The 14,712-nt window shown below is 50.9% G+C and overlaps 1 protein-coding gene across 1 annotated transcript in view; it reads left to right on the top strand.

The window, feature by feature from the left end:
• Nucleotides 1-14,712, top strand: part of BCR (BCR activator of RhoGEF and GTPase) — a 124,649-nt gene that overhangs the window by 69,134 nt on the left and 40,803 nt on the right. Inside the window, exons 4-9 of the mRNA XM_038575788.1 lie at nucleotides 1,167-1,271; nucleotides 1,607-1,792; nucleotides 7,890-7,997; nucleotides 11,414-11,474; nucleotides 12,771-12,823; nucleotides 14,414-14,554. Coding sequence (XP_038431716.1) covers nucleotides 1,167-1,271; nucleotides 1,607-1,792; nucleotides 7,890-7,997; nucleotides 11,414-11,474; nucleotides 12,771-12,823; nucleotides 14,414-14,554 — 654 coding nt within the window. The remainder of the gene's footprint in view (nucleotides 1-1,166; nucleotides 1,272-1,606; nucleotides 1,793-7,889; nucleotides 7,998-11,413; nucleotides 11,475-12,770; nucleotides 12,824-14,413; nucleotides 14,555-14,712) is intronic.

The raw sequence follows: 14,712 nt of genomic DNA on the forward strand, positions 1-14,712 counted from the left end.
GTGGGACCCAGGGATTGAGCCTTCCTTCCCCAGTTTATACCCAGGCAACTGATGCTCCAGGCAGGAGGGCAGTTGCCTGAGACTCAGTTGCCAGGCGTTCAGTGGGCAGGCCTGACTCTGTGGCCCTGTCCCCCACCTCCTGGCTCTGGGTGCTTCTTGCTGAGCCACCCGTCTGCACCAGGGTAGCTCCCCTCTCCCAGTCCAGGGAAGTGGCAAGGGCCAGCAGGATGGGAAGCACACAGAAGGGCCATGCTGGAGTCCTGATTCTGGGTGCTATAGAGACACCGTGAGAGCTGAACTGGCCTTAGGGCTGGGCCTTTCTGGAACCCAGTGGTTCTCACGTAGGCATAATTTGACCCCAGAGGACATGTAGCAATATCTGCAGACATTTGTGGCTGTCCCAGCCAGGGTTGGGAGGGGAGTGTTGTTCCTGGCATCTGTTGGATGGAGACCAGAAATGCTGCTCAACACCCAAGTCCCCCCAGCATCCTAAAGAGAATCCTCGAGCCCTAGATGTCAGCAGTGCCAAGAGCCAGGAGCCTGCCCCAGATCAGTGATCTCCCCTGAGGGCTTCGGCAAAGTGGACCACAGGGCCAGTGCTCTGGTTCTATGCCCAAGGGCTGCCACAGAGCAGTATGGTTGTTCATGTTCAACAACAGGTGGGAAACCAGTAGCATGGGCAAGAGTGTTACATCACTTTTCGTGGGCTATGATGGGGCCCGTCAGCACATGGGTGGGTCATGGGCATAGCCAGTCTCTGATACTGATTCCCTCGCTGGTGGTCAGGGAGCACATGGGGGGTGTGACCAGGAAATCACACATAGATTTCATTGCCTTTGACATCAGCATTTGTGTTCGTTTGCTGGGCACCTGTAACAAAGTGCCATGAACCAGGGGGCCTTGCCCTGTGACTGCTCAGCTGCACACTGCCCATTTCCCATTGGCAAGACCAAGGGTGGCCCTCAGCTTTGCTGGACGACCCTCCAGAATTTGCAGTGTCTATGAGCAAGTGGTTGACTTGATGAGGCTCCTGTGTCTCCCTTTATTTCCACACGGAGCCTTCCCTCAGAGGCTTGGCCTCAGGTTGATAAGCAGGCCTTCCTTTCTGAGAGGGGCCACCTCAGGAGCCAACCCCCAGGTCTGACCTTTGTCTCTTTCTCCTACAGAGTGAGTTGGACTTGGAAAAAGGCATGGAGATGAGGAAATGGGTCCTGTCTGGAATCCTGGCTAGCGAAGAGACTTACCTGAGCCACCTGGAGGCACTGCTGCTGGTGAGGAGAGGGTAGGGGGCTGAGCAGGGCAGGGGCACTCTGCTCACAGGTCCCAGGTCCCAGGACAGCAGTCAGAAGGCAGCCCGCCCTCCCTGGAGGGTCATTCCACCTCTGTAGAAGCTGGACCTCCCCATGGCATAGTGGATACTAGCATAAGACAGGTGCCAAACCAAGCTGGCTTTAAATTTTTATTTTTAATGGAATTTAAAAAGAAAAGCACAGATGTCACATAACTGATTTTCTGTGGTCATACCATGTACCTGAAAAACAGCAACCCTCTCTCCAGTGCCACTCTCACCTGTCACCTGTGCTGCCTCACCTGTGCTCTCTTCCAGCCCATGAAACCTTTGAAGGCTGCTGCCACCACCTCTCAGCCGGTGCTGACAAGCCAGCAGATCGAGACCATCTTCTTCAAAGTGCCTGAGCTCTATGAGATCCACAAGGAGTTCTATGATGGGCTCTTCCCCCGAGTACAGCAGTGGAGTCACCAGCAGCGAGTGGGTGATCTCTTCCAGAAGCTGGTGAGTGACTCGGAACAGGTACACGGCAGTCTCCCAGGAGCTTGCGGATCTGCAGGGATCCAGCCTCTCCCTTGCTCTGTGGGCGTGTGTTGTCAAAGGCTCTGGGATGTGGAGCCCTTATTTTAAGTAGGCTCCACACCTAACATGGGGCTTGAACTCATGACCCCGAGATCAAGAGTCGCATGCTGTACTGACTGAGCCAGCCAGGTGCCACTGGAGAATTTTTTTTTTAAGTGGTGTGGGGTGGAGAGACATGGTCAGTAAAAATCAAGGTAGTGGGGAAAGTGCTGCTAAAGCCTGAAGGAGTGGGAGTGCTTGGGTGCCTCAGTGGTTGAGCATCTGCCTTCGGTTCAGAGCGTGATCCCTGTTCGGGGATTGAGTCCCACATCAGGTTCTTCATGAGGAGCCTGCTTCTGCCTCTGCCTCTGTCTCTGTGTCTTTCATGAATAAACAAAATCTAAAAAAGAAAGAAAGAGAGAAAGAGAGAAAGAGAGAGAGAGAGAGAGAGAGAGAGAAAGAAAGAAAGAAAGAAAGAAAGAAAGAAAGAAAGAAAGAAAGAAAGAAGAAAGAAAAGAAAAGAAAAGAAAAGAAAGAAAGAAAGAAAGAAAGAAAGAAAGAAAGAAAGAAAGAAAGAAAGAAAAAAAAAAAAAAAAAAAAAAAACCTGAAGGAGGGCCCTGGCAGAGAGAAGTGGGAAAATAAGGTATTATGTGGCCCTTAGCTCCTCCCAGCAGCTTTTTTTCACAACCTGCAGCCATATTTAATGATGACTTTGACAGTGACACTCATGCCTTGTAGGAATCACAGCTGGTTCTTACAGACAGGTTGGAGAAATGCAGGGCAGGTGGTTTGTCCCTGCAGAGCGTAGACTGAGGCACAGCCTCGCAATGTGAGGCTGCCTGGCTCCTGAGTAGTGGGGCACAGGAGAGTCTACAGGTGCCCATCTCACCTGAGCTGAGGCAGCCCTGTAAGGCAGGTCCTGCCCCAACCACTGTGGAAGTGAGAAGACTGAGGAACTCTGGGCCACTTGCTGGGAGTGTAATATTGGCTTCTTTCCAAAAAGAGTGCTTTTCCTTCTGCCTTCTTGGGCCATACAACTGAAGGACAAGTGATGCTGGATGACAGAAAGAATTTCTGAAAGGGCTTATTGAGCCCATACTGACCAGGAATCCTTTTGGCAGAGGTGGCTGTGGGTCCCAGTTCAGGTCCCAGAGGCAGAAACAACTTATCGGGACAAAAGGGGCCCACCCAGAAGGCAGGTAAGGGGCCTCTATGAGCCTTTGCTGACCACAGGACCCCAGAGGAGCCAAGGATATGGCTTTTTAAAAAGTCAGCAGGACCATGGGGTGCCTGGGTGGCTCAGTCCGTGAAGCATCTGCCTTCAACTCAGGTCATGATCCCAGGGGTCCTGGGGTGGAGCTCTACATTTCATTGGGCTCCCTGCTCAGCGAGGAGCCTACTTCTCCCTCTCCTTCTACTGCTCCCCGTGCTTGTGCATGTGCTCTCTCTCCCTCTCTCTGTCAAATAAATAAATAAAATCTTAAAAAAAAAAAAAAAGTCAGCAGGACCAGTAAAACTTAGCAGTCAAATAAAGGGAGTTGGCAGGCCCCTTGGCACTGGCCAGGCCACATCTGAGATGGGGATTGGCTCAAAGTGCTTATTTAACCAAGGTGTGGGCCAGCTAAAACTTGTCCAAAAGGAGGAAACAGTTAAGGCACCTGCAAGAGGAAGGAGAAAACTCAAATGAGAGCTATCTGGTCGATGTCTGTCTTCCAGTGTGTGAGGTTCCAATATGTGTGGAAAGGAGGCCCCCACCCCAGCAGTTCTAAAGTGTGGAGATGGTCCCCCCTCCCAAGGTCACAGGCCTCCTCTAGGTATGCAGAGCATGGCCCCCTGGGCTGCCCAGACACCCAGCTGGCCCAGACCCAGTCCTTGCCTTGGCTTGTGCCTGGGTTAGAGCGTTCTACTCCAAGGTGTGGCCTTCCTGTTGGCAGTCCTCTCTCTCCACTACCCTGGGCTACAAGACACCTTGGACCCCAGGCTGGAGCGAAGGTACAAGAAACACATGAAACTTTTTGCTTTTCTGTTCAGATTCCCACCATGTAAGACCCCTTTCTCTATGGCCAGAAAGTAGGAGGCTGTGTTGGTGCAGCAGCCCCCATCTTTGAAGTGCTCCCTACCCTATTTCTCCCTGTGTGAAGTGTCAGCAGGTTTAAACCTAGTAGATTTGGCTCAGCCTGCAGCCTTCCTGAGAACTGGAGAATCATATTGTTGAAAAGAAACTGCACCCAACACTCTTCTCCAAATAACATTCCGACATCACTCAGAGACTTCTCTTGCAAATTTTCATAGTCTGATGGACCCCAGAATTGAGGCGGTTTCCTTTGGTTTTCCCGGTATCCTTGAACTAGCTTTGTGGGTCAGACATTGCAGCAGGACTAGAGAGAGGGGTGGTTGGGCTACAGCAGGAAGTCGTGCCCCAGGAACTGCGTGAAGAATGTTCATGGGTGCCGCTGAGCTGGGTGCTAGGGCTCCCCTGTCCCGTTCTGACAGCACAGCAGGGTCAGCCCAGTGTCACCTCAGCAGGCTCCCCAGCGAGGAGAGTCTTAGGACCAAAAGAGCCTGTGATGCCCTGCCCCAGCCATGGCACCTCCCCTTCCCCAGGGATTTCTGGTAGTTCAGAAAGCCTTGGGCTCCCCTTCCTTTGGGAATGTATGGGTTAAATGCCGCTGCTTAAGGGTCTGTCTCGGGCTGAAATTTTGTCAGGCTCTTTTTTTTTTGTCTTTCTAATCATTTCAAAGTTCCAGAGAGGTGCAGAAATAGTCCAAGAACTCCCATGTGCCAGATCCACCAGTTGAAACATTTTGCCAAATTTGTTTTATCTTTTCCTCTCTCATTTTCATATATGTGTGTGTGCACGTGAATGTGCTGAATAATTATTGCAGATACTTTTGTCCTTTTACCCCAAATAGTTCATTGTGTATTTGCTAAAAACAAAGACAACGTATTCCATAACCCCATAGTACAATGATCAAATTCAGAAACTTTCACGGTGCTGTGGTGCTGTTATCTAAAACATACATAGGCAAATTTCTCCCAAGTTAGCCATCATGTTTGTTTTTTTTAATATTTATTTTGGGGGGCACCTGGGTGGCTCAGTTGGTTAAGCATCTGCCTTTGGCTCGAGTCGTGATTCCAGGGTCCTGAGATTGAGTCCCGCATCTGGCTCCCTGCTTTGTGGGGAATCTGCTTCTCTCTCTGCCCCTCCCCCGCTCATATTTTTCTCTCTCTCTCTCTCTCTCTCTCTCTCTAATAAGTAAATAAAACCTTAAAAATATTTTTTAAAAAAGAAAGTAAAAAAATAAATAAATAAATAAATAAAAAAGAAAGTACAAGTGGGAGAGGCAGAGGGAGACAGATTCTCAAGCAGAGCCTGACATGGGGCTCCATCTCACCACCCTGAGATCATGACCTGAGCTGAAATCAAGAGTCAGATGCTTAACAGACTGCACCATCATGTTCTTTATAGGCACTTTCATTCTCTGATTCAGGATCCAATCCGAGGGCACAAGATGGACTTCGTTTTCACATCTCTAGTTTTTTCAGTTTATACCAGTTCCTTGGCCTTTGCTTGTCGCCTTGACATTTCTTGGAGGGTACAGGCCAGATTGGGCTTGTCTGATGTTTTCTCAGGAATAGACTCAAGTTCTGCATTTCTGTGAAAACAAAACAAGCCGCAGCAGTGATGTTGTGTCCTCCTCTGTGCCTCGTATCAGGAGGCACATGATCTCCATTTATCCTATTACTGGTCCAGCTCCATTTTGGATTAGTTAAATATGTGAGATGAGATTGCTTGGCACTATGCAAAAGTCACGTGGAGAGTGGGAGCTCCTTGGGGAAAAAGAGAAGGAATGGAAGAGATTCACCTCTCTTGGAACTCCCATCAGTTTGCTAGGGCTGCCAATCCAGATGGCTTGAACACAGAAATCTATGTCCTCACGGTTCTGGAGGCTAGAAGAGTCCAGGATCAAGGTGCCGTCAGGGTTGGTCTGTCCTGAGGCCTCTGTCCTTGGCTTGCAGATGGCCGCAGTCTTCATGTGTCTTCACACGGGTCCCCCTGTGGGTCAGTGTCCTTATCGCTTATAAAAGCACCCATCATCCTGGATTAGGACCCACCCTAACAACTTCATTTTAACCTCATCACCTCTTTTTTTTTTTAATTTTTATTTATTTATGATAGTCACACAGAGAGAGAGAGGCAGAGACTTAGGCAGAGGGAGAAGCAGGCTCCATGCACCGGGAGCCCGGCGTGGGATTCGATCCCGGGTCTCCAGGATCACGCCCTGGGCCAAAGGCAGGCACTAAACCGCTGCACCACCCAGGGATCCCACCTCATCACCTCTTATCCTCTCTCTAAATACAGTCACATTCTCAGGTGCCAGGAGTTAGGATTTCACCATAGGAATTTCGAGGTTATGCATATCAACGGTAATGTCCCCTCAGGGCTCCTGACCACATTCTCTGAAGCAGCACCATAGCTTTTAACCCGTGCTCTGTTCTCAGACATTTGCTATATTACATGTCTGTTGACTTATCGTGTATCTCTCCTGCCACTGGCCCCACTGTGTCTGAGTGATTTGCAGCTGTGGTGACAGTGCCTAAAGCAGAGCTTCATTGTGGAGGTAGGCACTCAATGACCAACAGAGGAGGGAGAAAACAAAGTGCTCTAGGGTCTGACCATTGTACCGATCAGTGTTTGGAGATGCAGTGACACGTCAAGGTGCTCAGTGCAGTAGGAGCCACACAGGACCTCCATGCAGCGCCCCCGGGAGCAAAGCCAGAGACCAGACAGTGCCAAGGGCACCTAGCTTACTAGCATTTGGCATTGTCATCTGAAGAAATACAAAATTCAATATAAATGCAAACACATAGAAATAAAATTTACAGGGCAGCCCCGGTGGCGCAGCGGTTTGGCGCCGCCTGCAGCCCGGGGTGTGATTCTGGGGACCCAGGATCAAGTCCCACGTTGGGCTTCCGGCATGGAGCCTGCTTCTCCCTCTGCCTGTGTCTCTGCCTCTCTCTTTGCTCTCTCTGAATGAATAAATAAATAAATCTTAAAAAAAAAAAAAAAAAAAAAAAAAGAAATAAAATTTACATTCAGCCCAGAACAGACTCTAGGATCAGCTAAAGCTTTAGGCTTCCAGCTGCTGGTCGGCTACAATGGGAAGTCTTGGCTAGTTGGTCACCAGGGTCCTCCATTACCCTCCCTAGGTCTGGCTTTGCTGGTATAAGAGGGGGACTGGTTTCCCCTTGGCTGCCTCTGAAGGTGACCTGGGGCCCGGAGGGGGTGGTGGCTTATACACACATGCGTGTATGTACACACACATCCATACCATTGTCACTCAGTTGGGTATCTGACCAGGAGATTATATGAAAAGACCCTCTATTAATATCTTTGGTTTGACAAAAGATAAAGTACTTCTGCCTTGCAGCTGACAGCCAGCAGGTCTCCCACACACCAGGTACGGAGTATGATACCTGGACCCGCTTGCTAGGTTTGGGCTCGGCTCATGTCTAGAGAGTGGGAGCCCCTTATCCCCCAATAGCAGCTAGATTGCATGTTCCTTATGTTTCTGGAGAGATCGGACAAGAGTGGAGCACTGTGGCCACCACAGCCCAGGGGCCGACCTCCTTAGTCTATAGTCTCCTACAGCCAGAATGAGAAGGTACCACTCCGTCCCCCCTGAGTAGGCTCTGTCTGCGTTCACTGACAACTTTGAGTTTTAGCCACTGCTGTGGCAGTGTGTAAATGAGTAGGATGGGAGGAATAAGCAGCTATGGAAGGGAGCCCTTACCTGCCCAGGGCTGTGAGTCACTTCTCAACATGTCACTTGGAAGAGGGGAACATACTCGGTGCGTGGGGAGGGGAAGCAGGTGGGAGGCAACTGCAAGGAAGAGCTGAGGTGTCTGCAGCTCTGTGCTGTCTGCTGCACCTGGGATTTCTACTGAGCTGGGCACAGAAGCCCATTTCTCAGAAAGATGGGGAGCAGTGACGCGTGTTCCACACCTGTCCCACACTCTCTTCTTTCCTCCCTGCAGGCCAGCCAGCTGGGTGTGTACCGAGCCTTTGTAGACAACTATGGCGTCGCCATGGAAACGGCGGAGAAGTGCTGTCAGGCCAACTCTCAGTTTGCAGAAATCTCTGAGGTACTCATGACTCTGTTCAGACGGGTGCACCCCTCCACCTCCCACAGATGGAACGTGGGCTGGTCTTTGGCACACTGTGACCCAGGAGAACAAGGTGCACCAAACCAACTTCTGGTTGTAAATCTCCACTTTCTTTCCAGATACTTCTGGGTTGGCTCTGTCAGCCCAGTATGGGGGACACAGGAGGGAGCGGCCCTGCAAGTGCCGTGCCACTCCAAGGGCTGGGGCCCAGTTCTGGGGCTCTGCTGAGTGCCCCAGACAGATGCTGTCTTGCACCGTCTTTGTGCAGTAAGCATTGTCCATAGTTCTGGGAGGTCTAGTCATGAGAGTCCTGAGGCTGACTATGCACCTACTTGCTAGAGAGCAGCTGGGGAGGTGTGGTTTGCACTGTTCCTCCTCTAGCCTGCCTGGGGACCTTGCTTGCCAGGCAAACTAAGCAGCTAGTGCCGGGGTGTGGAATTGGCATTGCCACTTTCTGTCTATACGTGGGAGCCTAGAGCTCCAGGAGCACTGAAACCTCGAGCCCGAGTGTTAGCATGAGGGGCCTCAAAAGAGCACATCAGATACAGAGAGGATGAGCAGGTCATCGGGGTGGGTGGCCGCCCCTAGACCAAAGCCTGCAGCACCCGCCTCTCCAGGCTCCCAGCGAGGGCTTTCTGTAGCCTGCCACATCCTGCTTCTGCCCTGTGCAGCTGGGTGACATTTCCCACTTTCTGGACCTGTCATTGCTTGTGATGCCTCTGGCTCCTCAGAGCTCCGACTTGCCCTCCCTCCTCCAAACAAGGGTTCTGGGTGGAAAGATTCCATGAGAGAAATTAGCATAAGAAAAATAAATGGAAACTAGAAAAAGGGAATAAGTGGGGTCTCCCTTACACCCTATCATACCTGGCTTTGTTCTGGGGGCTTGGTGCCATTTTGTAATTTGTCGCAAGAGGTAGTGTGTCGTGGGTGTTGATGGTCTCTCATGGTGGTAATGGGTGCCGGGCTGTTCTTCTGGAGCCCACTTCCTGCCTGGCCTGCTGGTAACAGGCCACCTGCACCCAGGGTTCTGGGCTGGCTCCAGACATCCCTCCCTGTGTGCTCTGTTTTGCCTGGAGCATTTAGGCCACACCTTTCTTTAGCTCACTCACTTAGCAAACCACCATCCCCCCACCCCAACAGCTGGCATGTTGGTGCAGAATCCCGAGTGACCTTAACAAATTAGAGATCTAATCCTTTAAGAGCATGCTACAGTTAGAGGGGGCCAAGTTCAAGTCCACCCACACAGGTTTCTATAGAGGAAGGAGGAAGCAATGGTGAGCTACCACCCAGGGGTCATGTGGTCCCACTGACCATGCACGAGTGGGATTCTGAGCTGAGGCAAGGATACTGGGAGGGAGACAGCGTTTTGGGACGTGCTGAAAGCTGGCCCTCCATGAAGCTTGTCCCTTCTAGGCAGCATCCGCTTTGGTTCCCCACCCATGTTTTTAAAAGAGACCCAGAGAAATTGGAACCACCCAGACGGAGCAAAATGAAGCCAAAGGAAACAGAAGCAGCAGGCCATGCAGAGGTTGCACTCCAGGGGTCAGAGCTCAGGCTTGGGGAGGACAGTTACCTCTAGGACAGGGAGCAGTAGAGCAGTGGCCCCTCATCTCCTCCCAGTCCTGAAAATGAGCCAGGGCAGCATCCACTTAAGCCAGAGTTGCCCAAACTGGGTTCTGTGGAATGCCAGCTCCCACACGATAGATGTTTGAGAATTATGGGAAAAGGGCCTCTGGGGACCAAGTTAAATTTGTAAAGTGTGGGATTAAGCCAGATTCTTTGAGGCAGGATTTCTCGACCTACCTCTGCATGCTTGTGTGCATGGTACTGCCCAGAGGCACGTGGTGTGAGGGCTGCCTCCCAGGCCCACGTGAGTGTGGAACCTGACTTGCAGAGGCTCATGTTCAGCTCTCACACCCCTCTCATCCCCTGCACCCCTCAGGAATTGCTGAGACAGGTGTATGGAGGAGTAATCACTATGAGGGGCGTTAAACTCTCAAGAGAGGTACCAAAGTGCATTTGGCCCCAATGAGCTTAAAATACCACAGATTTAAGTTGTGAGAGGTTTACCACAGCATGAGAGGTTGGGAAAGCCATCTCTGAGCCCCTTATGGACCCCATGCTGTTTCTTATTGTTGGTCAGCAGTCTGGTAATGGGATTAACCATAGCTTCTTCCGGGAGATGATTTCAGGTACACAGAATCTTATATCCTGGTTTCTCTTGGTACCTAGGACTCAATCAGTGATGCCTTTGATGCAGTTGTGTGAAAACATGACCTACCCACCAAAAATCTCTGCTTTCCTTTGGGAATCATAGTGCCTGTTCGTTAGAAACTACAGGCTCACCTTCATTGAACTTTGCAGATATTGCATTTTTTTGTTTTGTTTTTTTTTTACAAACTGAAGGTTTGTAGGAATGCTGTGTTGAGCAAGTCTGAAGGTGCCATTTTTCCAAAAGCATTTGCTCATTTTGTCACATTTTGGTAATTCTTGCAACATTTTAAACATTATTATGTCTTTTGTGATGAACTATGGTCAGTGATTATGACTCGCTGAAAGCTCAGATGATGGTTCGCATTCTTTAGCACTAGAGTATTTTTTAATCAAAGTAGGTACATTGTTTTTAGACTTAATGCCATTAAACACTTAATAGATTATAAACATAATTTTTATAGGCACTAGGAAACCAAAAAAATTCACTGAGCTTGCCTCATTGCAATAGTCGCTTCATGGCTTGCTCCAGAAGAAAACCCACAGTATCTCCACGGTATGCCTGTACATTTGCAAAGTCAGAAGAGGGTGGGGTGCAGGTGGAACCTGGCGTGGGTCTCAGTGGTGGGGGTCCCGCCGTGGCCATGTCCAAAGGTGAGTGCTTTTCCAACCCATTAGCTTCCTTGCACACTGTTTAACTTCTCTGAGAAAGCAGTTCCATGCATTTAGGAAGGACACTGAGGTTTGCCACATTTTTATAGGAGTCTGTGTGTCAGAGGCGCTCTTGACCAGGTGTGATTTTGTCTCTAGGAGACAACTTAATAATGCCTGGAGATTTTGGATTGTCACAACAGGGGGAGGGCGTGCTGCTGCACCCAGAGGTAGAGGCCAGCAGTGCTGCTCAGTATCCCACAGCGTACAAGACAGGCCTCCACAGTAAGAGAATTTCTGGCCCCAAATGTCAACAGTTGCAGGAGAACCAACATGCCCAGGGCAGGCCTTGTGTTCCGCCCACCCTGTATTTCATGCTTTGGTTCAGGATACCCCTAAGACTTGCCTCATATAAGGTTTTGTGCAGCGAGAGAAGGGTGAGTTTTCTGTGGAAGGTGTCTGGTCACAGAACTTCCTGCCACATCAACGCTGCCTCAGTGGTCCCATGTGAAAACGTGCTTTTCTCTTTGTAGAACCTGAAAGCCAGAAGCAACAAGGATGCCAAGGACCAGACGACCAAGAACTCTTTGGAAAGTGAGTTCTCTGTGCCGAGGCCTCCTCGTGCTCCCTAGAGGGATAGCTGCCATGAGCCAAGGGGGCATTTGCTGGAAAAGCAAATACAGCCCCCAGTTGGGTCACCCTCTGGCACCCTTGCCACTCCAGACTTCTAATAGTGAGAGCGGAGATATGGCAAAAGCAGCACTGGGTGTGGTGGGATGGGGAGGGATGTGGTCAGGACCAGCTTTCCACCAACAGTAGCAACGAGGAAGGATGGTAGGGGTTTGCAAACACATGGAAACCAGGCACTGCTGGGCATTTAAAATGTCATCATGTTGTCCCCAACAGCCCTGTTAGGAGGATTTTATTTTCCCTTTTTTTCAGATGACAGAACAGGTTTAGAACAAAAGTAACCCCGCTGGAACATAGGTCCTAAGTGGCCAGGCAGGGGGAAAGCCAGAGTTGCCAGGCTCCCAGGCCCATGTGTCCAGCCCCTTCACTGTGGGCAGAAAGCAGGATCAGGACTGACAGGTCACCCCTCAGTTCTGGTTATTAAGATGGCATGAATAGTTACACTTAGAGAGAACGGCAGACTCTGACTCTGGTAGCAGAGCTTCACCGTGCTCCTGAGTTTCAGTCTCTCATCTATAAAATGAGGTAACAATGCGAGTCTTACAGTAGTTGTGGGAGTCACATGAGGAAATGCTTCTGATGTATGTCAGGACGTGTAAGCATCTGCACCTGTGGTGGACAGGGCTCGCCATCCTCATGGAGAAGCGAGGGCTGCCACAGCTGGCCAGGGCTCCTGTGCTCCTGGAGTCCAGGTGTCTGAAAACACTTAAACAGCCAAGAGCTAAATCGGCACCTGATTTAGTTAGTGCATCCTCGGAATCAGGCCTCTAAACTATACAGAGATGGATGTTGTGAGTGACATGCTGGTCTGTCCCCAGGAGGCCCTCCAGACCCTGCCAGGGTTGGAACCCTTGCTGGCCCATCTGCACCAGGATGCTGGTGGGCTGCCCAACTCCAAGGGAGGGGTGTCAACTTGGGTTGACCCGTAGCTCTGGACTCAGCATTTAATGTCACAGATCAGAAGCTCAAAGCCATGTGCCCAACCCTCTAGGTGCTCAGGGTTTGACCTTGTCACTGGGTGTCACTGGGTGTGGAGTAGTTCGGGGTGTGGAGTAGTTCGGGGGGGGGGGGGGGGGGGGGGGGGGCGGTGATTGGGCCACTCCCCCTACTCCAGCGTTTGCAGCAAGGACAGGCAGGCGGGTGGTCTGGGGCTGCTTTTTCCGTGCGTGGCCACCTCTCACCCTGCCCGTCTCTCTGCAGCCCTGCTCTACAAGCCTGTGGACCGGGTGACACGCAGCACGCTGGTCCTGCATGTGAGTCACTCCACCCAGGACCTTCTCACTCTGGGGTTCTTGGCTTCTGTTGCTCCAGGGCTGACACTGGTATTTGTCAGTGTTACCCATACATTCTCTGTTCCTGCCACACACATTTATTGTAGATGCAGAAATGAGAGGCTCACAGGGGGGTGAGGGGAGAACAAAGCAGATTCTTAAGGTGTCCAGAGTGCTTTTGTAGGGGTTGATGCAGGGAGGGAGTGTCCTGTCCCATGTAAGCAGGGCCTCCGAGGTAGACGGAGAGTGGGCAGAGAGGGTAGGTGCCTTCCAGGGCTGCAAGGATGACCACTGCCTCCTAGCCTGGGGAGAGGGAGCCTGGGGAGGGCCACTGCCTCAGTGGAGCTGTTCCTGAAGGCAGCAGGGAAAACAAATTGGCCCCTAGTCCTACTGCCCAGGTGACCCTATTCATTTATATTTAGGGCAAGTTGTACATACATTTTTTTTTTAATTTGCAACCAAGTCACAGAAGTGTGTGAGCTTCCCATTTCCTTTCCTGCTTCCTCCCAGCAAAGGAGCCACCACCACAAGGATTCTTTGATACACATGCTGACATACGTGAACGTCTTTTTTAATTATGCAGGCGTTGTGCTATGTATCATCCCACTTTGCCTTTTTTTCCATTAAATTGATGTGCTGGAGAGTGTCCCACTTTAGCCCAACAGCTCTGCCCCATAGTATTGAAGCTGTGTCGTATTCTGTTAAGTGCACATTTCATAATTCCTCCCTCTCCTCCGATTCAGAGGGAGATGAGAGACATGGTTTAGAAGGCTCTGGCTGGGGCAGCCCGGGTAGCTCAGCGGTTTAGCGCTGCGTTCGGCTCAGGGTGTCATCCGGGAGACCCCGAATCGAGTCCCACATCAGGCTTCCTGCATGGAGCCTGCTTCTCTCTCTGCCTGTCTCTTTCTTTCTGTGTGTCTCATGAATAAATACATAAAATATAAAAAAATAAAATAAAATGACATTTATAAAAAAAAAAAAAAAAAGCTCTGACTGGTGGCTCATCAGACGGAGTCTTAGAGACCTTTATTCTGTCTCTATTCCGAGCATCCTGACAGGGAAAAGCCAGAGGGGCCCAGGGGTGTCATGGGGGTTCTGGGACTACTGGCACCAGAGCTTTCCTCCAGGCTTATTTTCATCTCTGCAGGTTCTCTACAGGGGGGATTTGAGAGCGAAGGGAGTTGTTTCTCTGAACCAAGGAGCTGTTGACCTTGAGCACAAATTGCATTGCGTGCATTCCTAGTGGAGAAGGAGTCAACGTTTCCATCTCCTCTCTAAAGCAGGAGGAGCAGGGAAGGTCAGGCGCTTTCTCCTGGCTGGCACCGACCAGTGGTTCTGGACGAGACCATTTCTGCCCCCTAGGGGACATGCAGCAAAATTGGAGACTGTTGCTTGTTACAGCTGCAAAGGAGGAGTGCCAGCATCTAGTGCCTAGAGGCTGGGATGGGGAGCTGACGTCCTACAGTGCACCGGACAGCCCCCTCCACAGGGAGTGATCCAGCCCAGAATGTCACAGTGGTGGGTGCCAGGGCTGTGCTCTCTCTGACCTGAGTCTTCTCTCGCCTGACACAGGACTTACTGAAGCACACACCATCCAGCCACCCTGACCACCCTCTGCTGCAGGATGCCCTCCGTATCTCACAGAACTTCCTGTCCAGTATCAATGAGGAAATCACACCCCGCCGGCAATCCATGACCGTGAAGAAGGGAGAGGTGAGCGAGGCTGGGGATGGTCTGGCTTTGCCACCCTGCCCCACCAGGCAGGGGCAAGTTGGAGCCCCTTTTTGGTCCTCAACAGACTGCCTGCTGTTCAGCCTAACACAGAAAATGTGTTACCTTTTAGGGTCCTTGACCCTCGCAGGGTAAGACCC

This window comes from Canis lupus, chromosome 26, assembly GCF_011100685.1.
Source record: "Canis lupus familiaris isolate Mischka breed German Shepherd chromosome 26, alternate assembly UU_Cfam_GSD_1.0, whole genome shotgun sequence".
NCBI classification, from domain to species: Eukaryota; Metazoa; Chordata; class Mammalia; order Carnivora; family Canidae; genus Canis; species Canis lupus.